The sequence below is a fragment of the Limanda limanda genome, chromosome 8, assembly GCF_963576545.1.
Source record: "Limanda limanda chromosome 8, fLimLim1.1, whole genome shotgun sequence".
NCBI lineage: Eukaryota > Metazoa > Chordata > Actinopteri > Pleuronectiformes > Pleuronectidae > Limanda > Limanda limanda.
Genome location: NC_083643.1, coordinates 12406247 through 12430206, shown reverse-complemented (window position 1 = coordinate 12430206; position 23960 = coordinate 12406247). Strand labels below are relative to the sequence as shown.

General features: G+C 45.0%; 1 protein-coding gene across 2 annotated transcripts; it reads left to right on the top strand.

The window, feature by feature from the left end:
• The first annotated feature begins 754 nt into the window (after positions 1-754).
• On the top strand, positions 755-18682 carry grm3 (glutamate receptor, metabotropic 3). Of its 2 annotated transcripts, XM_061076191.1 has the most exons (13): positions 782-1024; positions 2609-2752; positions 5511-5780; positions 6243-6611; positions 6666-6864; positions 13480-13722; positions 13848-14037; positions 14563-14872; positions 14981-15174; positions 15294-15426; positions 17353-17530; positions 18179-18191; positions 18616-18682. In XM_061076191.1, the coding sequence occupies exons 1-13, from the start codon at positions 860-862 to the stop codon at positions 18680-18682; spliced, it is 2475 nt and encodes an 824-aa protein (XP_060932174.1). In that variant the 5' UTR covers positions 782-859. The 2 variants fall into 2 exon arrangements, with proteins under 2 accessions (XP_060932173.1, XP_060932174.1); XM_061076190.1 differs by lacking the exon at positions 18179-18191 and having other exon boundaries at positions 755-1024; positions 6243-6864; positions 17353-17534.
• The last annotated feature ends 5278 nt before the right edge of the window (positions 18683-23960 follow it).

Below are 23960 nucleotides of genomic sequence, written 5' to 3'. Positions count from 1 at the left end.
GAACTCATGGGCGAGCAGAGAATTGTTGGAACAGATATCAGATTAGAGAAGCTAGAATTAGAGTAGCTTTTCTGATCTGTGGCATGAGAAGGCTGGGCTCATGTATCAACCAGCCATCTAAGCTGGTTAATCCTGATACAACCAGGGGCAAACACACACACACACCCACTCACACTCTCACACACACACACACACACACACACACAGAGAGACAGGAAGATGTAAAGGAGGGGCAGGTTGGAGAACAGTGGGGTACAATCTCCAAACAATTCCTCATCCCTTTTAGTCATGGCCTGGCTTTGGCTGCAAAGCGGAAACATCTTTGAGCCCTTGTTAACAGTGTCCCTGAACTCCACTAAAGGTCCACTTTGCTGTCTTTGTACTTTATCGTAAAGTTACGAAAGTGTTTTATTGTCCAGCGTCTGACAGCTTTGCCATATGTAACATGTTGGACTGAGTCGTGTCTCCATCCTCTCCTCTTCTCTCCGAGCAGGACTGATGTCCAGATGGTGTGCCCCTCCATGTGCCGCTCACTTCAGCTCTCCCTGACTGTTTCATGGGCCACGAACCGACCCAAGCATCCACGGCCACTTGATCTAACCCGACCAGTTACTGCACTCCTCACCCTCAACCCCCCGCCCCTGACCTTCACCCTCGGCCCCTCCGTTCCACTCAAGTATCAGTCCTAACCCTGCCTCAGCCCAAAATGGTGGCCCGCATTCCCGCTCTGGTCTTGGTCATGATGTGTCGGGGCGTGCTGCTCTCCGTCGGAGACCCGCCTCCCCCCCGCCGAGAGATCCGCATTGAGGGCGACCTGGTGCTCGGCGGCTTGTTCCCCGTGCACGAAAAAGGGGGCGGTATGGAGGAGTGTGGCCGCGTGAATGAGGACAGAGGGATTCAGAGATTGGAGGCCATGCTGTTCGCCATCGACAGAATCAATATGGACCCGTCTTTACTGCCTGGCATCTCCCTCGGTGTCCACATCCTGGACACTTGCTCCAGAGACACCTACGCACTGGAGCAGGTTAGTATACACTCAAAAAGAGAGGATCCAGGGAAAGTGTTTGATTTACTTGCCACATCTTAAATTTAAGCTGCCTGCCATCTACGTAAAATACTGTTCACATCACGTGTGTAGAGTAGATTCTTACGTTACTTATATAACTTGTTTGGTCCGAACTTTTGACTTTTCAGTTTATTCTGAACCAAAATAATGTGAAAGGTGTCTATGACCATGGTCCAGACCTTTGGACCAGTTTAGTCCAATCAAAACAGGGGGTCTCGCTCGATCAAACTGAACCATGGTTTGGTATTAAAATACTTTTTGGGATAGCTTCAAACTTTCTGACCAAATGCAGGAATTTGAAGTGGAATTACACAATAGAAAAAGATAATAAATAATATAAAATAAATCAAAAGATTAATTGGCAGCAGCTTGCAGTCTTTGCCTCTGATGATAAAATATTTGAATGAATGTTATTACTATGGCCACCTAATTAACAAAGAGAAATGGTCTATTCCTTTTTTCCATTCAGACAAAAAGACTGAAAAGTTTGCAAATACACTTGCAAAATTGACAGCACGCTAAACGTCAAACCAATTAAATTCAAGTATAGTTGATCCCGCCCACGATGGTGATGATGATAGGAAAAAGCTTTCATACGCACAAGATGCTGCTGATGCTGTTTAAAAATTGTCCTATTCAAAGATATATGCCCAAGATATATCATCAGTATATTACACATTAAACCACTTATATAAAACTATGTTATGTTATTTGAACAGTATAATTTGTGAGATCTTATTTTTGTTTTGTACTGGGTTCCGTTGTAGCTGCATTTACTAGAAAATGCTGATAAGTCTTCTCGAATGCAGAGTTGCTTTATTAGCTGTTTGTTCTCTCGCGCTTTCGTCAACTTAAACTTCTCCTATAAATTTCATACCTAAAACTGCTGCTCTGCTGGAGTGGTGTCAGACATAAAACACAAAACAAGAAATGTTTCGATTTGAAGTCAAGTGCAACTATAAGGTGTCATTAAAAGATAATGTTCAGGTGAAGTAAATGCATCGCGTAATTCTTTTTATCCACTCTGGGAAAAAGGATCTTGCCTCAAATGATAACAGAAATAGAAATAGAAATTCGGGATTAGGGAAATGAGCCAGATACAAAATAAAGTAAAGAAGAAAAGAAAAGCACTTACCCCTCAGTGATTGTTATCTTCAGGAGATGATTGTATTTTTTTCCCGAGCTATTTAGAGAGGATGCATCCAGGGATCTTAGACAATGAGCTCTTGGATGCACAAACCCTGGATTGTTGACATTACATACGGTCCCTTAAATAGGTTGTGTGTCTGTTGGTTGTTTGCACACAGCAGAAATATGTTATAAGGTTACCCGAGTCTCACATTCAGACCCTGTACTGAAAGCATTTCAGGAGCCCCTTCAAAATATACAAGAAAAACTATCAATCAGTCGTGTGTACATGTATACGTGGCAGATTTTTTACATAAAGAACATAAATCAGTGGCTGATTCGGAATAAATAGATTATACCATATGCTTCACCGTACACGTTGCCGGGGATTTGATTTATGTGCTTGTGTTCCAGGCTCTGGAGTTTGTAAGAGCCTCCCTCACCAAGGTGGACGACACCGAATTCATCTGTCCCGACGGATCCTACGCTCTGCAGGACGACAGCCCACTCGCCATCGCCGGCGTCATAGGAGGATCCTTCAGCAGCGTCTCCATACAGGTAACACACATACGGCTCGCAGTGGGAGGAATATTGCAAACGTATTTTAAGACTATGGCACTCAGTAGATCGCCAAGGCCCGGCAATTCCCTTAATTGCTGAATCACATTGTACACACTCATAGATTTCAGTTCCCTAAATATGCCAGGTTTTTTTTTATCAAGATCCATGGATTTAATTAAAATCCTGGATGTCCCCCCCGATCCAGATCCGTGTATTGTTGCCGAGGAACAAACAAACAAACAAACAAATGCAGATGAAAACATAAGCTCCTGGAGGAAACCATCTCGAATTACAGTCTTGGTTCTTTGGTTTCTTTTACTCGTCCTTGCACAAGTTGCATGATCCAGAGTGCAACGGCTGACTTCCAGTGACATGCCAGTGCCAGTGTGTTGTCGTGTGTGTACTTGTTTCCTAGAAGTCTCACTGGTGTGTACTGTGTGATTCCCCAGCTCTTGTAGCACTTGTGACAGAGCTCTATAATTTGCATAGTTTAGCATAAAACCTCCTTCTCCCTTTACTCCTCTGTGTCTGCACAAAAGCCTCCTCCTATCAGTCCTTAAATCCCTAATCTCAGCGACTATCTTCTCTTCTTCTTCCTCTACTTCTCTCTCTCTCTCTCTCTCTCTCTCTCTCTCTCTCTCTCTCTCTCTCTCTCTCTCTCTCTCTCTCTCTCTCTCTCTCTCTCTCTCTCTCCTATCATCTTTATTTCTTTCCTTCTGTTACATTCCCTTAAATCTTTGCGCTCCTCCTTCTCATCACTGGCTATACTTTTTCTTTTTTCCTCTCTTTTATATTCATTCTGAGGCGTCCCTCCCGGCTATTTGGTGAGAGCTCAGTGTATGCTGACCTCAGCCCCCTTCTTCTCATCCTCCTCCTCCTCCTTCCTGGGGCAGCCATTGTTAACACATCTGCTCTGTTTCTTGTCCTTCATCAAACATAATTATCCTTTGTTTTCCCGCAGCTCATTCTCGTTGCCCTGTGTTGCCGTTGCTGTTGTTTTTACCTGTATTTTCTGAGGGCATCGCTGTTTACAGGACCTGAACTGTGCTCTGCTGTCTTATCTCCTGCCACTGAAGCTAATCCAGCTGCACCTTCATGCTCACTCTACTTGGCCGGTCTGTCTTTTGCCTCTAAATGAAGTCACAGGGAATTATTTAATGTTTAATCATGCACAACTAAACTCCATTGTCTCGAGGCCATTTACATAGCAGGCAGTGTTCCTCCCTTACGTCCGCACACGTGTGTGTGTGTGTGTGTGTGTGTGTGTGTGTGTGTGTGTGTGTGTGTGTGTGTGTGTGTGTGTGTGTGTGTGTGTCTGTCTGCGTGCGTGTGTGTGACTTGCATTCCAAGCAGAAAACATACACCATCCCTCCACTGCACCAATTTTCTTCCTCCTTCCCTTTAATTTTTCTCTTTACTCGTCTCTCATATCCAGCCCATTCCAACAGTGCGTCTCCCTCCGCTCTCTCAGCAGCTTTCACTGACAAACTAAACTGTCTGTGTCCCTGTAGACAGACCCCATAACTAGCCGTGGTCATTGTTCAGCGCAAGGTGATGGAGCAATGCGGTGGAATTCTGCAGCGTGACCTTCCTCGACATTTAAGTCAACTGCCACCTAAAAACCATAAAACTCTTAGCAGCCGCCTGTGGGTGTGTGTATGTGTGTGTGTGTGTGTGTGTGTGTGTGTGTGTGTGCGTGTGTGTGTGTGTGTGACAACCTGTCCTCGTGCGAGTCAGTATATGTATGCGAGTGTGTTTTCTAATCTTCTACATTATTAGTCTAATGAGATTCCGACATGTTGTCAAAACAGCTCATCAACTGAGCTGCGAATGAAATATAGAGAAGCCCAGAGTGATGCGCTCTAAAAGGATTAAACTGAGGCAAGAACTGAATGGCTGTGTACTTTATGTTGTGTATTTGCGCGTGCATGTTTGATTGTGTATGTTTACATGTCTTTGTGTGTGCATGAGTATGTGTAGCAATTAGATTTCTACTGTTTGTGTCGGCCTCTGTGACTAAAATCGTAATGAAGCAAACACGAACAAACCCCAATCAACTGTAAAAGGGAATATTATATGGACATCAGTAGACCCCAGATGATGTCCATCACTAATGCATGAGTCAGTGTGTGTGTGAGGTGTGTGCGTGTGTTATCTATTCCTACACTTGCTGAATTGTCTTTTATCTTTAAATAAGCACATTATCCATGAAGGAATTTCTATCAGCAACAACCTTATAAATATCTTCACATTTTTCCTTTGATGAAATAAGTACATTGAACAAAGGATCATTTCAACAATTTCATGGTGCTTATATATTTATTGTTTTAGTCAATATGCTAAAAAGTTTTGATCAAACTTTGATAACTTACTGAAAAACTTGATACACAAGAAGATTTGAAAGTGGAACGTAAAACACTCAAGACATTGCCAATCTAGATCTGGGGGCAGAGTCAGGAATTATTGTTCATTTTCTTTAACATCGTGAGATTGAGATGTCATTGATTTTTCAAGGAGAAAAATTCCTGGACCCTGATGAAAAATATCTGTCAAGTTTAGGGGGAATGATATGTGTACATTTTGCTGCAGATCCAAATAACAATCCGTATCCATTGAATTAAAATATGGTTTCAGAAGGGGACTGTTTGGCCTTAGGGGAGATAAAGGTTCTACTGAGTCCCAAAGTGTTTGCCGACATGTTTATCCTTGTCCACATTATTCCTCATTAATGTCCCTTCTCCATCTCTTCCCTCAGGTTGCCAATCTTCTCAGGCTCTTCCAGATCCCTCAGATTAGCTACGCGTCAACAAGCGCCAAACTCAGTGATAAATCCCGCTATGATTACTTCGCCCGCACTGTGCCCCCTGACTTCTATCAGGCCAAGGCCATGGCCGAGATCCTGCGGTTCTTCAACTGGACATACGTGTCCACGGTGGCGTCGGAGGGGGATTATGGTGAAACCGGTATAGAGGCCTTCGAGCAAGAGGCACGCATGAGGAACATCTGTATCGCCACTTCGGAGAAGGTAAAGGGCGTGTTCAGTAGAATTGTTTTTTCTGTGGTTCGATCTGCATGCATATGAAACACCACTGCTCAAAGCTAAAAAGCAGAACTTTTTAATCTGGAGTGTCATACTGATTTATGGCCGGAAGCTGCACCAGTAACAATGAACAGGGCGCTAAAATTGCGATTTGTCGTCATGTCTTATCTTGTCTTACACAAAATGGGGTTTATATTACACTGGTGTTATCAGTTGTGAAGCAGAAACTGAAAGCTTATCTCCAAGAACTAATTCCGGATGCTTTCACAGTCACATATTTCATCTCATTTGCTACAAAGGTGAATGTTAGTATGAGGCCGAAGTACGGAATGCAGTCTGCTTTCTTCCTTTTTAATCATACAGATAAACAGTTGAACATATGGATCTTTAGCTGCGGGTAGGAGTAGCATTTTCAGTCCATGCTTTTCCCTCTGTCTTTCTGTCCAGGTGGGGCGTTCAAACGCTAAGAAGTCCTATGAAGCTGTGATCCGTCAGCTCCTCCAGAAGCCGAATGCCCGAGTGGCCGTTCTCTTCCTGCGCAGCGACGATGCCAGAGAGCTGCTGGCAGCTGCTGCCCGGCTGAACACCTCCTTCATCTGGGTGGCCAGCGATGGCTGGGGTGCGCAGGAAAGCATTGTCAAGGGAAACGAGGTCACTGCCGAAGGAGCCATCACACTTGAGCTCTCAGCCAATCCCGTGCCAGAATTCAACCGCTACTTCCTCAGCTTGGACCCGGTCAAGAACCACCGTAATCCCTGGTTCAGGGAATTCTGGGAGCAGCGGTTCCAGTGCTCTTTAGGTGGCGGTGGAGCAGGAGTAGGTGGCGGTGTTGGACTCGGGGAGACGCATCTTCTCCCGCCGTGTGACAAGGATTTGTCCATTGACAAGAACAACTTTGAACCCGAGTCAAAGATCATGTTTGTGGTGAACGCGGTGTACGCTATGGCTATTGCCCTTCACAACATGCAGAGGAGTCTGTGCTTCAACACCACCAAGCTGTGCGACAGCATGAAGGCCTTGGACGGGCGAAGACTCTACCGGGAATTCATCCTTAACGTCAGCTTCGCAGGTAAGACGGCTAGAGCATTGTGAGGAGAGTGAGGAGTCCAAGATAAGGCGGTTAAGGGGGATGAAGAGTGAAACTTAGTGAATGATGAAGAAGAAAGTGTGGAGGAAAGGGGGGGGGACAGGGATGTGAGAGCTGTGCGTAGTTACCAGTCCTCTTATGAACAACACAGGGACGTTGTCCTTCTCCTCAGCTAAAGCAGAACATAAAGAGTGAGACAAATCCGCTTAATTGCTGCGTATTGTCGGAGGCAGCCCGCCATTGACACCTATTACCCATGCGTAATTGATACGACACTACAAAGTTGCTTTGAGGAAAGAGAGCTCCAGTTAATCCGTCAGCCATATTCTTCTCTCTTGCACCTAATGAGATTGTGTGCGTTATAATAGCTCCTATAGCACGGTGCCTATCTGTCAGCCCCTGCCGAATTGGGAGAGAGGAGACAGAGGATTGGCTTGACTGACAGATGGCGTACAAAGGGAGCGGTATAAATAAACTGCTGTGTCTCGAGGACTGACAGGTTTAGAGGTGCTTATGCCTCTACCGACCGTGACCAGGAGCAGACATCAAGAACAGCCAGACACACCGCACTAACACAGCAGCTTTGCCACAGGACGCAGGGGAGAGGGAGACAGAGACGAAAGAGAGATGGAGACGGACGAGAGAGTGGCATCACGTACGGAGGGAGGAGGGAAGGTATCAGATAAAACTGACAGACAGAAAGGAAGTTTGGGTTTTATGGTAAAAAGGAGGAAGAAGATAGAAGAAGAGATAGGGACAGAGGGAAGGGGGAGGGATGGAGAACTGAGGCAATGCCGGAGTGGGACAGCGTGCGTCAGCAGAAGAAGAGGATTCTCTTTGAAACTCCCCATCTTCATTTCTGCTACAAATCAAAGGACATGGAGCATTTCTGTCTGAGAGGAGGCAGACATGGAAAGAGAGAGGAAGAGGGTGGAGAGGGAGAATGACGGAGTGAGAGGATAGAGTCGAGGCGATTGCCGTTGGTTACCGCTCCCTTATACGGGGGGATAGAATAGATATGCAGGTTAACACACGTGAGAAGTTTTGAAAGTTTGAATATGTTGCGGAGTGGTGAGAGGAGAGGAGAGAAGAGAAGAGAGGAGAGGTGCGAATGCCATCGACGAATCTTCATGTCTGATCATCCTCCTCCCTTTTTACATCCCCCTACCACTCTCCCTCCCTTCCTCTCACTACTGATGTTCGTCCATGAGGGGCAAGTCTTTATTCTGCAGAAGTGAAAGAGTAACTAAGGATCTGTGATACAGCTCAGTGTCGGTGACAGCATGGCAAACTGCTGTCTCTGTGAAATAAAAAGACACACAACCAAACAATGTGTTTCGATGAGGGGATACTGGAGGTGGCGGTTCGGTTAAGGACAGAACTGTTGTTTGATTTTTGCGTTTTTTTTGGTTACGGCCCGGCCTGACTCACACACACCGCGGCACATACTGTACACATCTTTAGATGGAAGCAGCCGAGGTGAGCTGAGGTTGAACGTGGGGTATAAATACTGCAGCATCACCGCATCTCCGCAGTGCTCTCAGTCTGAACTGTTGCTGACGGAAAAACCAACACTCTCCATCTCACTCCGTTCCTTTCCCTTACACACACACACACACAGACACACACACACACACACACACACACACATGCATGTTCATTAGGAGACGCTGTACCCTGCATCAAAGTTCGATGTCACGTCATGCTTCATGCATCCCAGTAAAAAAACAACCATACCCCCCCCCCCCAAAAAAACCCTCTTCAACTTCACATTTCACTGTGATCGGGCTGTTTTGTTGTGTGACAGCGTATGTGGTGCACTGAGGCAGCATGTTGTGTGGTTAGGAGAGTGTTTTCATATGCCGCTCTCCTCACCCAGCCTCATCTCGCTAGTTGCTATGGTAATGAAGCCGACACTATTGCCCATTGTGGAAGTGATCTGGTAGATCATGGGAACTGCTCCCCGACAGACACGGGGGGCATATTTGTGCGTTTTTTTTACGAGGCCTGGCTACACACTTCCAACATAAAACACACACTGGCCAACGCACGGCAGAGACACGCATGGACACGGCAAAAACAGTCAGCGTTTTCTTTGAGTTTTTTTTCTCACAAAGAGGCAGCTTGAAATGCTTTTTTTTTTTTTTTTTTTTTTTTTTTTATACCAGTATGAAATTGCAGACACCCCCAGCCCACACACTCCTCAAAGCCATCATTCAACTCCCACCCGCCCACCAGCCCGATCTGCAGCAAACAGATCCGTATATACACACATGCACGCAGTCTTCTGTTCAAATAGTGGCGATAGATGTGATATCCCCCCCTCTCTGTGCTTTGGTGTGTGTGTGTGTGTGTGTGTGTGTGTGTGTGTGTGTGTGTGTGTGTGTGTGTGTGTGTGTGTGTGTGTGTGCGTGTGATACGTCTGTGTTAGCAGAGGCGGTGTGCCTTCAGGGCCATATTGAGCAGAGAGCTCACTGCAACGTTTAGATGCTAGAGAACAACCTTCGCTCCCTCTCTCCCTCTTTTTCCCTCTCTCCGCACTCCCCTCCTCCGTCTCTCCCGTCTCCGTCGCTCCCCGTCTTTCCGTCCCTCTCTTCTCTCACTCTTCATCTCTCTATCTTTCCATACCTCTCTCCCTTTTCTCTCTGTCACCCAGAAAAGTGTCCTACTCTCTCTGCATTTATAAAACAGCACATCCCACTCAGACTTCACAAGGTTTTCTCTCTCCTGCCTCCACCGCCTCTCTGTGCTGGATTTTTTTCCTCCACTCCACCACACTCATGCATCCATCCACCCTTCACCTTTTCTCTATTGATTCCACCATCTGAAAGGCTTTCCTCCATCCACCTATATATCTCTGCTGCCGTCACACCGGTTTCTTGCTTTTCTCTTGTGCTATCTCCTTTCTTTTTTCCTCCCCTGTCACTTCCCTCTTTTCTCTGCCCTTATCTTGTCTCTTGGCTTGTCCTTCCCACCCAGCACCTCCCGGATTTTGGCCGGCCGTTTCCCTCTTTTGTCTCCTCTGTCTCGCCACCTCTCTTTCAGTCGAGCCTCATCCCTCTGCTGCTTCACTTTCCCTTCTATATGTTTTGACCACGTGTTGTAGACCTCCTCTATTCCCAAGCGGCCTGTTGCTCCATGGCCCAGGGAGCACCTCGGCCCCTGGAGAGCCAATCTGCAGAGAGAACAAATATAGCTAACGTGATCTGTGTGTGTGTGTGTGTGTCTGTTTGACATGTGAGTGCATCTGTTATTTCGTATCTGTATATGCTCAGGGATGTGTGTACGTGTCCCTTCACACACTCTCTCTGTAGGACACAGATGTGTAAGGTCGTTAACCAATGAAGGATGAAAAGAGGGTCAAGAAATGTTGATCACGCCATGAACGGTGCTGGGGGAACTGTATCTATATATTTCACCTGAAAGAAGTGTGTATTCATGCATCAGCCTTAATGCACTATTTACCTCGTCAAGCCTAAATGGGATTAAATTGGGGATTTCAGGTGAATTGGTGTTCAGAAATATAATTCTCTATTCCCTTGCCAAAAACTCATCAACAGCCAGCTTTTTGGATTTTTAGCCACACAAAGAAAAGATCCCCCTCCCATAACTCTCTCTCTCTCTCTCTCTCTCTCTCTCTCTCTCTCTCTCTCCCTCCCCTCATTTAATACCCACAATCCCCCTTGGGCTTCGCTTTAGCCCGACATGGCCGAGAACATAATTAATTTCTCAGCTTCTGAATGAAAAGCCTGTTTTCACCATGCTTCTAATTAAGCTAGAATAATAAGGCGTTTCTCAAGTTAGCAGGAAAACTGAATGTCTCAGAAAAACGAAGGGTCTGGTTTGGCTCCGTCATACTGCAGGTGCAAACTTTTTTTTAAACTGTTATTTGTTTTATATTCCGCGGTCCTGGCTGCAGATGCGATTCTGGATTTCAAAGCACTTAAATCTCTTAGTCTGTGCAAAGGACACTTTGTTTTGTCGAGTCTAAACATGCCAATATGTATATTACCTAACTTGGTGTACATATGTACTGGCTGGAATAAAATATCTCAATGAATGAACCCTAAAGATTTCTTTCCTCTAGCACTAGCTGCTGGATAATAAACTGTAAATGGTCTGTCATTAGAGCGCTTTTCTAGTCCTGATGACCAATCAAGGCCATTTACACAACATTTTCATTTTCATGTGCATCTGTGTGCAGCACTTTCTCGATGAAAAGGGGCAACTTGGGGTTAAGTATCTTGTACTGCCAACCTTCTGGTTAGTGCACTACCGCTCTGACCCTTGAGCCACACTCGCCCTTAACTTGTGACTTCACCTGGAAAAATCATCAAAATAATGTTCTCCCATCTCTTTGCTGTTGGCCAAATACCTGCAAAATGTTGACATTCCCATCAGCCTCAGTTGTACTTTACAGTTTGCTAATTAGCAACGTTTAGCATGTTAGCACAAGTCCAGTTACACATTGCTAGGATAGACTCGTAGCCCTGTTGTTCAAAGCCATCCTCTGTCCTCACCAGACTTTTAAACACATCCCAGGAGAGTGTTGAGGAAAATGAGTGGCGTTCCTCAGTCAAGGACCCACAGGCGGCTGTCATCAGCTCTCTGCAGTCACATGAGGAGTCTCGGTGGCCTTCGCCTTCTCTAACTTGCAACCTCATACACTTTCCTGATAAGCTGCCCTGTCATGTCAGCGAGGTTGAGGCTGTTGGTTGAAGGAAGGAATCGCCAGTCCTCTCAGTCTATTGCTCCCTGAATGCGATCCGTTCAAGGGAAGTCAAGGACAATACGTTGCCCATAAACGAGTCTGTGGGCTGATGTCGTTATCTCTTTAGTCTATATTACACGTAATTACCACATACAGCTAATTAGGCTTCAGCGCACATCTAAGGTCCTAATAAGATGCCGTTATGATAATTAGCTGGTGGCAAAGTGTTTCTGTGAGTGTGTATGGGTTTCGAAGAGGAGGCGGCCCAGCTTGTCTTATTGCTCTGTGTTATTAGCAGACTTTATTATCTGCCAACGTGCAGTATAATGGATTCGTATCGCTTCACATCTCTGAGATATTATCAGCGCCGTCTTATTGAAATCATTTTCATTTAGCTGTCACCTAAACGTTTAGCCCCAAATTCCAAAGAAGACTTGACACCTAGAATTTCCTGTAACAGAGAGAGAGAAGAAAGATAGACGGCTGTGTTGTCTCGGTGATTTATGGATTTCATAAACCATAACACCCTCCGCTGTCACCTGACAAGCTGAGCGTTCTCAACAATAGAACAGCTTTAGCCCTCCTCATTGTTGCATGGACACACACACACAGAAACAGAGGGGTCAGACCTTCGGTTCTGTCAGCACAGTCTCCCCCAGAACTCACGGTAATACCATAACCATTAAAACTGTAAAGGAAAACCTAGCGGAGCTTCCAAATGCGCGCGTGTGTTTGCGTGCACACTCTTATTCAGCCAAAATGTTTAATCGTAAACTGTGTCCCGATTCGTTCCACTGATCCCAAGCTTTAGTCTGTGTTTGGAGAAGGAATTTAGCCCAGCGATTTCTTTCGGTTATCCAATTATACAGAGATACGAGGAAGGCACAATGCAGTTGATGCGTCTGTGCACTGAAGACCAACAGCCTTGTTATACGTTGAAGAGTGATGCTTTCTAAACCTAGCATATGCTGCACTATCCCCAGCCACATCTTATTCTGACAGGGGAAGCAGCGGCACACAACACACAGCCATGTAGGACGTGTCGGCAGCTGAGAGTTGATTGCTCTGCTGTAAGGACAGACATGGCACTGGAGCGGCGACATACATTTTGTCTACGTCAAAATCGCCAAGTGTCGGCACTGTCAGGTGTTAACGCTGCGAGCGAACCTCAAACAGCGCGGCGCTTATTTTTAGCTGTTTTTAACCGAGTCCATAGATGCTTTTTGTCCTTGTGGTTTTTTTTAGTTGTTGCTTTTTTTTTACGGTTTCAGCATCCTGCCAATTTTACAATCTCTTCTGTTCCCACATCCTCAGGGTAGATGGTAATCCTTTCATAACAACTTGTATACAAACCAATTTGGCAGTTTCAGCAGTGTACCTCCCTCACATAAGAGACCCAGAGGCTAATTCCATCAATGTGTGGGTAGCTATAGCGCTGCCCAGGGATTCAGTCCTCTGCCTTCATGCCTATGACTTTATGGGCAGTTTGTTAATGATGCATTTGGTAATAAACTTTGTCGGATCAGAATTTAGAACGAGTTTTCATTCCTATGTGACCTTAGGGAAAGTATGGGAGGACGTTGATACACACAGACATCACCAAGCAGACCGGGCATTTATAGCTTCTTAGCCAATACATTTGTACCTGGCTGGTCTTCAGTAATGAAAACACTGTTGTAATGTCCTTCACTGTCTGTTCTGGACTGCTAAGGCTTAACTGACCATGGCTTATTGTCTCTGTCCTCACTGCTGCTTTTAAGAGGCATCAGTGAGAAATCAATGGGATGATTGTTTGCGATTGTTTAGCTTTAATCTCCTTTTCCCACTCGTCTTATCTCTTTCATTTCATTTCCTCTCTTTGTCTCCTCTCACCCCCCCCCTGCCAGCCCCTTTCTCTCCGCCGGGCATCGAGACAGCGGTGAAGTTTGATTCCCAGGGGGACGGCATGGGCCGATACAACATCTTCAGCTACCAGCGCTCCGGCGAGCGGTATAGTTACATGCCAGTGGGCGAATGGGCAGAGACTCTGACACTGAGCGGTGATCTAATCCACTGGCCAAGAGAAGTGGTGCCCACCTCGCAGTGCAGCGACCCCTGCGAACGTAATGAGATGAAGAAAATGCAGGCAGGTAGGGGACTGAATTTCAATGACGATCCTTTTCTTTTTGTCATAGCAACGTACCCTATCAAGCATCTGTGCCTTTTGAACAATCTCAAGCTGCCACACTCTGCGGTTCGTTTCCCTGTTTCCCAGGTGAGTACTGCTGCTGGATCTGCACGGCCTGTGAGCCTCATGAATACCTGGCTGATGAGTTCACCTGCTCGCCCTGCGCTCCCGGCCAGTGGCCCACTGACGATCTGTCTTCCTGTTATGACCTTCCTGAGGACTACATAATGTGGGAAGACGCCTGGGCCATTGGTCCAATTACTATTGCTTGTGTAGGGTGAGTGATAAAGAGCTGTCGGCAAGATGTCAGTTTGACTGGTCCTGAGAGGTGTGTGTACGTGTTGGCGTTAAGGGAACCGACTGTCAAGTTTTGGATGTCAAACCTAATAGAAAGACTCTGGATACACATTTTTGGGGAGTGAAGAATTGTATTTTCTTGTCTTTTCAAACCACAAGACAAAAGGTTTAAAGAATGAATAAAAAGAGGTGATTAATTGTTCAAAAACAAGCTGCAAGTTTGGCTAACTAGTTTAAGTAATGCTTTGTTATCGGAGGACGCAATACATTCAAGGCCGACAGATAGCACATGTGCAGATTTTCCTCACTGGAAGCTGGTCCTGGATGCTATTAGAGTTTGTTTAAAGTCAAAATACTTAGGAGGCTTGACAGGAGAATGTGTTAAGAATTTTTGTTTTCTTAAGTTTTATAGGCTTTTCCAAGGAACAATGATGTTCATATGGCCTTGCTCAAAGTTGTAAAGTTAACAGTAAACAAGACTTAAATGGGCATCTTCTGTCCCCAGGTTCATGTGCACCGGCATGGTGTTCTGGGTGTTTGTCCGACACAACAACACGCCACTGGTGAAAGCTTCAGGCAGGGAGCTGTGTTACATCCTCCTCTCGGGAGTCTTCTTGTCGTACGCCATGACTTTCCTCTTCTTGGCCAAACCATCTCCCGCCATCTGTGCCCTGCGTCGCCTCGGCCTGGGCACATCCTTTGCTGTCTGCTACTCAGCCCTCCTCACCAAAACCAACAGAATTGCTAGGATTTTCAATGGTGTCAAAGACGGAGCGGGCGCAGTGAGGCCACGCTTCATCAGCCCGTCGTCTCAGGTGAGCGATTGCCGCATCATCATGAATCAATCTGCATCAGCCAAACGGATGGGTTGACAGACAGGGGATCTTGATGACTTTAGCTTTCTCTCCTCTCGTCTTTTTCAGGTGTTCATCTGTCTGAGTCTAATCTCCGTCCAGTTGGTGATGGTCACAGTGTGGCTGCTGCTGGAGGTTCCCGGGACACGACGCTTCACTTTGCCTGAGCGACGGCAAACTGTCATCCTCAAGTGTAATGTTCGTGACTCCAGTATGCTGCTGTCACTGGGATATGACGTGCTCCTGGTCATCCTGTGTACTGTGTAAGTGGGTCATAGCTGCTCAGACCACAGCTATCTACAAATTTCTGTAGATTAGGTATTAATTGTGGGGTTTTTTTTCTGATGGTGTATAATGAACAAACATGATTCTCTCTCTGTAGGTATGCCTTCAAGACCAGGAAGTGCCCAGAGAACTTCAACGAGGCCAAGTTTATTGGGTTCACCATGTACACCACCTGTATCATTTGGCTGGCCTTTCTTCCCATCTTTTATGTTACATCAAGCGACTACAGGGTATCTTGAACAAACACACACACTCACACACACAAGAAAAACACACTTTGTTGTGTGTGCTACAGTGATGAAAAGATAGAAACCACTCTCATGTCTGTAGATTCGACATGAAGCTACTTGTAGTAGCTGATTAACTCAGCTTAGCAAAAAAGCTGGAAACTAGAGGTAATAAAGATCAGTAGTACAAAAAAAGAGAGTAATGACCCACAGCACATGATCATAGAGGTTCAGAACGTAGAGGGAACTAAGCTTTGCCTTGCAGCTTAGTTCCCTCTTCACCACAATAGTCCAGTACAACATTTCTGCTGATGCTGCAACAACCTCATGGTCAAGGGCTCTGGCTGCTGCTGGGTTTACTGGGCAGGCCCAACTGGGGGGTGGGACCCAGGGGTAGACTCAGAACGTGCTGGAGGGACCACATATTCCATCTGACCTGGGAATGCTTTAGGACCCCCCAGGAGGAGCTGGAAAGCGGGGCTGGGAAAAAAAATCGACGTCTGGAACAATAAGCTTAGAGACTTGATCTCAGAAAAGTGGAAGGAAATGGATTCATGTTGATTAGAAAATCTATTATCTAGGATATTATAATAGGCCTGAGATTGGGATCAATCTTCTCCTCTAACTTTTCACAAGAAAACCTAAATGTACAGAATCAAATTTCTCCATTATTACTGACATTCTTGGTGGAGTTGCTGCAATCTGACTTTGTGGGCAGCTTTTTGTCTCGTCAACGCTGATTATTACCAGCACACAGGTCACAGGATAGACTGCACACAGGTGTTGAGGAGACTGAGAACTATTTCTAATCCTGCTGGCAAATGTCACTGCTGGGACGACAAAAAGACAGGCTGTCAAAGTGCTGACACATGTCCAGCTTTAACAGGGAAGAGGGAGCGAGCGCTCACCCGATCCATACAAATCTTAAGTTATACACACATACCTGAAGCACACACTTCTACAAACACACACACACACACAGAAGCAGTGTATCAAAGGGCGTTAGAGAAGAGTGCTGATGCCAAGGCTGCTCATTTGATCCCCCCCCCCCCCCCCCGACACACACACACATCAACCCTTCTCCCCCTCTCCCCCACTCTCTCTCTCTCTCTCTCTGGAACTAAGCATTTCTTTGGCCTTGTAATCTGACTTTAAGATTAGTCTGGTAGAAGCATAACATCACCAGCATGGACAACCAAGCACATAGACACACATACACATACACACACACACACACACACACATATATACAGAGGCGATGACGTACTGTTGATTACTTATATATGTCTTTGTACAGTACCGTGATTTGCTGTTACACCTCTATAACCATCTGTGATACTTATACTGCAGCCACACAAAGTTAAACTCAGTAATGATTTACGGCAACATGTAAGGGACATTCAGCCTGCGTGTTTCTTTTAAGCAACACGCAGGAGGACAAAGTTCTCCTAAGAGAGACTATAAAGACTGATCCTAACCCAAGGATTGGAAACGCACAAGTTTGTATTCAGCATTGATTTTGTACAATAAATCAGTTTGAGCTGCCGCTGAGTTTCTGTTGGCCCGAAACTCGTATTGATCTCAGCTGTAATTGTTATCCTCTGGACTGTTGCAGAGTAACAGTCTAACAATACAGAGTGATACTCTTGTTGGCTCTGTCTGCACAGAGAACGGTTGATTACTTACGACATTTCTATGCTCAGTGTTAGTTGATCAAAGTGGCTTCGATTTATCTTTGCTTTATTCTGTGCAAGGCACTTTGTAATACTCGCTCAAAAAGTGACTTGGAAGAATGTTCCTTATTATAGATTATTATCATCAGATTAGCTCTTAACAGCAATTACTTTGTTCTATATTAGCATACAATTTATCCATCAAAGTCTGACAACTAATTACTGTGTCCCCCGTGTCCCTGTCTCTCCTCCGCAGGTCCAGACCACCACGATGTGTATCTCCGTCAGCCTGAGTGGCTTTGTGGTCCTGGGCTGTATGTTTGCACCGAAAGTCCATATCATCATGTTCCAGCCCCAGAAGAATGTGGCCAGCCACAGGCTTAACCTCAATCGCTTCAGTGTCAGCGGTGCTGCCACCACATATGCATCTCACGGTAAGTTACACGCGGTTACCTCATTTTTAAAGAGACAGGGTTTTTACAGCAGCACTCTCTTGCTGTCTGTTAGATTATGCGTCTGTCCAATGAGCAGGATTCAACATTCAATATCCAGCACAGCACACGGCCCCGTGTTCCTCCACAGGGAAAACAAAACCTTGAATTTTAAAAAATGTAGCAGTTTCTGTATTTTTTTGTGTTTTCTTCTATTGGAAGAAAATACAAAAGAATACAAACACATGTAAGATGTTTGATACCACTTTGACCAGATCTAATTATTTACAATGATAAAATTATTAATATTATAATTGTGCTAATTCGTCGTTAGGATCACATATAAGTGTATTAAAAAAACAAACGATGAGGAAAACATTTAAAAGCCCTTAAATTAAAGATTTAGTGAGCATGAAAATAATAAAATAAACAGAAATTATATTAACTATAAACTCTGATCCCAGATTGTGCTTGTAACACTGTCTGTGCCCATTTATCATTATTAGGGTCGTTTGATTTTTATATCCTCCAGTGGTGGGAGACATATTATGTTTCCAGGTTATCTGTCTGTGCCTCCAGGGAATTTCATTAAACCTGGCTCAAGATTCGCTTGGACTCAAGGATGACCTGTTTGGAAATTGGTGACCAAAGGTCAAAGGTCACTGTGACCTTTACACAATCACAATCAACATGTGAGTGTGTAATCTATATAACACCTCGAGAGAAGCTGTTCACATTTGGCACAAATGTTCACTTAGACTCACGGTTTTATTGATTAGATTTGGGTCTTGGTGACGTCATACGGGTCTGTAAAAGAGACTGAAACTGCACTCATTGGCGGTGGCATACAACACCAGGGCGGTAATTTTTTGGGGTAAATATTTTCTAACTTGATTTCAGATCAGGCCTTCTATACTGTAGCTTATAAATGTAATGGTAATATGTGTTAAAGGTCCTCTCCCTGCTAATCCTTGACTACGTTTGTGACTAATTATATGAACAAATCTAAGTTCAAAGTCTTATAAATGCTTTTTGGCTGTCCTCCTGTGTAACACTCTTTACTTCCTTGTCTTCGCAGCTCCGGTCAGTGCCCACTTCGTCCCCACCGTGTGCAACGGGAGAGAAATCGTCGACTCCACCACTTCCTCCCTGTGACCACGTTCCGAATCTGCCCCTGCGACTGTTAGCCAATCCACGAACATCGTCCCCTCCAACCTTTCTCCCCCCCACCTCTCACACACACACACACTCTACACACTGCATACACAAAAACAGGCATATGTACACATACACATAAATGCACACACACACATACACACACAAACAAACGACCTTCCTTGTGGACTAGAACTGTATTGTTTCACAAATGTAGAAAGTGTGTAAGTATATTAAATTATTTTCTAGGGATGTACATACATGGAATCGACATTGTTGTAAGTAGAGAAACAAAAGAACAAAAAAAGTTTTTAGGAGGAAATTTTTGGAGCCTTTGTTTTTGATAGCTTTGTTATGATGCTGTGTAAATAGACATGCACTTCATCATGGTAGGAGGGGGTGTGTCCCTCGGTCTGGACGCACATTTGTGGCTCTGCTTGCCTCACCTGCAATACCCCACTGACTTTTTATTCTCATGCTTTTTTGTAGGTCTCATTGTAATAATTCGTATGCATTTCTATTGTGTATCTTTACATTTGTATATTATACTACTGATGGTTCGAACAGCACAATGTTGACAGTCCTGTAACCCTAGAGTGAATGTGCACACAAGCTGAACTGGATAGAGAATAACGCCTGCAACGAACATGTCCCGAAAAGAAAAAAAAATGACATCCAACCCATCGACGTACTGTTCCAGAACCCGATTTTACGTTTGAGATTTTGTCTTTTTCACATCTCGATATATATATACGATTTTCCATCCTAGATCTGTGTAAAGAACTCATTGTGGATGTTTTTGCAGGAAAGTAGGTTTGGCTTTTTGATACAAATGTCATTTTTTTTCTATTTCTGATCATGGAATCCCTTTATCTAAATGGCCATAGTTCCAGACATGTGTTCACCAAAGCAACGCCGTGTGTGTTTCGGTAATGGATCACTAATAATAACTAATAGCAGGGATGAAAAGTAAATCATTCCTTTTAGCCTCAGAGCTTTCAAGACTGCGCTGCGATCCAAAACAAACGGGCGTCCCCCTCACAGTTATTATGATTTTGTAATCAAGTGAGTCAAACAGTAATGGAAGGAAAACCGACTGCTTTGCTGAACACATGTCGACTTTTTCCGACTACAGGGGAGTGGTAGCTTCTGTTTTTTGTGCCCCACAGATATGGTGATGTTTTGAATATGGCTATGTGCCTTAATGTATCTTGATAGCGCTCCAGGCAGAGGGTGTAAGACATCAGTTTTACATTACCAGCTGCAAATCCTGAGTTTGGCAATTTGTAAAAGTGACCTCAGTATTAGACTACATGTGTCAGGGCAACGCTGCGCCAGTTCGTTTTATTCCCTATATCTCCAGCCTTCTGCCATTGATTGTTTACCTGAAGTGTTAAAACGGTGACTTCAGTTCAGATGACGTTCTCTGCCCAACCTTCTTTCTCCAGCGTGAGATTTAAAAAAAAGGAAAACAGACCCCACCATCCCAGCGACTTTACGTTTTTACAGCTTAGCGGCTCCAACAAAAGAAGGAAGGGGGGGAGAGAAGCTCACACCCCATTAAGATGAAGTCACTGACTCGTCGACGTACTGAAGTGTGCAGTTTACATGCCTGTGTTAAATGTGTTGACGTTGAGAGGCACAGCGGAGCAGCTGGCCTCGGCGGTCCCAGAGAGCCTCGCAGGAGGAAGCAGAGCACACAGTGTCAGCTGCCGGCACATCCCAGCTAACGAAAGGATGCTAGAGCAGAATTCATATGCATAACATACTAACACTTAACACAAAACACCTTCATCAATCAAACTTTGCGTTTGTGGCTGGAAATGTGATAGACTCTCTTATGAGGTGGGGGGGGGGGGGGGAAACGACAAACGCACACACGAATAAAGTTGTTTAAAGAAAATCTAAATAGCCTAAATTAGGGAACTAATTTAGTTTTATAGCATATTTAATTTTACGGTTTGGCCTCACGCAGGAATTTATTGCATCTAGGGTGGTAGTAAATTATTGTTAAAGCTGATCTTAAATGATGACATACTATAATATGCTGTCGAAAAATAAAGTGTGACTGTTATACTTGATATTTCTAACAAAAAAAACGTGATCAGAATCACTTCTTTGCTTCCCCCGAGACGAGTTCTTTTTAAAAATTCATGTTAAAATTCATGCAATCGGCAGAAGAGGAACTGTTGAACATTCGGTTCCTGACCCATCTACACCTTTGCACAGCCGGACTCCCAACAACACCCTGCGATTATCACACTGAATGATTGATTGAGAGATTTTGAGCGGATGCACCAAGACGAGTCGACCTACATCGGGGCTTGTGCGTTGGGTGCAGAGAGCAGGGAGATAGAGAGAGCGATGTGGCAGAGCTGCTGCTGCTTCTGCTGGATTATGCAAAGCACTCCCACAGCCCAGAAGTCACAGCGCTTCTATGGAAGCTCAAAGCATCTCAGAGATTCAGCCTTTGTTAGCAGAAAGCTCAGCCTTTCACTCAGTGGTCCTGCTCCCACAAGATACACCCCGCATGGCAGGTTGCTACGGACAACCACCGCCACATCCGCTGCTGGAATGTGTATTTGTCTGCCTGGAGGGGAGGAGGGGTGAGGAGAGGGCGAAAAAAGAAGAAGCGGAATATAAAGAGGAGAACCGGGGTGCTGGTTCTGATTCAAATTGGCAGTGACTGATGAGATTTGGCTCAGTCCGGCCCAGTACTCTACTCCCGGCTTTTAATGGTCACACAAATAGAGCACTTAACCCCGGTTCTCTCCTCGCTCGGTCCAGGGACTAGTCTCGGACAAGAGTCTCACACTCTTCCTCTGACCCTCGCCTTCTCAGTCCGTCTCAACCCTTTAGCCTTTCCCCCCCCGCCATCTTTGTCCGCCTCATCTCCCCTCTGTGTGTGAAACTTGCTGCCGAGTCGCTCTCAGCCAGGACCACCTAAGCCGTGCCAACAGATTGGTAGCCCACACTCGCAGCGAAGCGCTCAGATCTGCGAGCCCACTCCAGCACACATGCCAGCGAGGTGGCCTTGAGGAGGGTGGAAAAAGGGATGTAGGGAAAGAGGCAGCAAAAAAATCTGCAAAGGAAAATAAATATATCACCTTTCTCTCTGCGATTACAGCATCATATCATGCACCCACTAACTCTATCTGCAGGCTCCCTTAATTGGATTTACTCATGAATCTCCCTTTCAAACAGCAAAACATCGACTGCGGACATTGTTCCTCTATTCACCCGCTGCCAATTGCCATGTGCCCCCCCCCCCAACCCCCTGCTATATGACAGAATGTGTCCTCGGCCTCTGGGGCCTCGAAATGAGACAAGACCTCTGCGGCGAAACGGAGCTGGGGTCGAGCTGAACTCTGGAACTGGCGAGACACAAAGCAATAGTGCCGTGTTTACGATTACGTGCAATAACGAGGCTGTGATGACATCATAATAAATAACAACAAGCAAACAGCGTGGTGTTGACTGCTCGTCCTTCTGTCTCCGATCTGTCCCGCTGCTCGTGTGTGTCAATAACTTGCAGCTACAAATCTGAATGTTAAATGCACATGCAGATAGACCTGTCTCCTCAGCAACATTATCAGGCCGTCACTACCACTTTCACACACACACACACACACAGGCTCTATTCATAGTGTGTGTTGGCAAATGTTAAAAGTCTCTAACACTCTTGCCTAATCTGTTCCCTGAGTGATGGCACTCCAATTAAACCATTTGGTGGAGTGCTCCCTGCCGTAAGACAATGCACCCCAGTGTGTAGGCCCAGTCTCTCGAAGAAAGAGAGACTGAAGGAAGAAAGGAAGAAAGATAAAGACAAAGAGGGAAAGAAAAGAGAAAGGCAGCTAAAGATAGGACAGCGTCTGTCACTAGTTTTCTCTCCTGTGCTGCCTTTGAGAGTGGATTAATGTGGAGACCAAAGGGCATTACGAGTTGTTAGAAAGGATTCCACGCTGCATCATAATGTCTTTACTTATACTTTTGCAGAGATGGATGCTGCCTCTTGTCTTGTAGCCTGTTATTGATCGCCCTCTGGTGGTAAGAGAACAAACTTAATACCCTTCTGTTTAATCCATCTATCTTTCCATTATATATACTGCTTATCCTTCGAGGGTGAGAGTAGGGGGCTTGTCCATCACAGGGCTGACACATAGAGATAGTCTGTGTTCTACAGGCAGGAAACTTCGTCCCCATTAAGAATGGGCAGCACCTGCTGCATGCTTAACAGATCCAGCTGCAGGTTAGTTTGCACTTTCTCGTATTCATAATTGCTTCTTGCAAGACAGGGGGGAAATAAAGGGTGGAAGAAATCAAACTCGACAATGGGATTAAACAATGCAAGACGTTGAATGTCTCTGTTGTCTACTGCCCTCTAGAGGAGAGCACGGGAAGTGAAGTGGGAAAAGCTCAGGGAGGCTTTAAACGTCTAAAAATAAATAATGTAAATAATGTAAGGTGTCGTTGTGAATTGGAAAAAGATACCAACAAAAAATACTCACAGTATCTTTAAGATAAGATAAAACACAATGAGGGAGTAAAAGGAAATGTATACATAATATAGTATATACTGTATATATATATAGCATAATATATACAATGTGGACTGAATATACACGATGTGATTGATTGTTTTGATTGAAGGAAATGTGTCAGAGGTTTAGTTTTTACCCAAATCTAATGGACTAGTGTCAGAAACTTGGACTATCGGCAGAAAAGGTCTCTGGTTCGACTCCACGGAGAAACAACAAAAAGACGAACCTGGATTGATCTGTCCAAAAATCCAAGAGGATTCTCCCTACCCTGTCTAGTGCCCCTGAGCAAGGCACCTTACTCCCCCAACATCTGCTCCCCGGGCACAGTACATGGTTGCCCACTGCTCTGTGTCCTACACCAGATGGGTCAAAAGCAGAGGTTAAATTTCCCTCCTTGCATGAGTGTGCTTGTGCATGTCTGTGCATGTGTTTGGGACAAATAAATGTACCGTATCTTAATCTTAAGATATCATGAAAACATTTAAAAGCTTTGATGTGACGAGACAAACTGAAATTGAATGCACCCCAGCAACCCTCGAAGGATTAGAGTACGAGATAATGGGTGGATGTGCCCCATCAAACTAATATTAATGTGCTTTTTAAACCGTAATCATGTGTTTGCTTTGAACAACTCTTGTTCACACTATGAACAGTCTGAGGTCATTTCAAATACAAGAAACCACTAACAGTGTCTCTAAGCCAGAGCCGCTGGAGTCAACGCTGTTCTGATCACTTTG

Bases quoted from the DNA above. Each gene is read 5' to 3' on its own strand.
- grm3 (XM_061076190.1), top strand. From the start codon at position 860: ATGGAGGAGTGTGGCCGCGTGAATGAGGACAGAGGGATTCAGAGATTG. The intron at 1,025-2,608 runs GTTAGTATACAC...CTTGTGTTCCAG, and splicing joins ACACCTACGCACTGGAGCAG to GCTCTGGAGTTTGTAAGAGC. The intron at 15,175-15,293 runs GTAAGTGGGTCA...CTCTCTCTGTAG, and splicing joins CTGGTCATCCTGTGTACTGT to GTATGCCTTCAAGACCAGGA.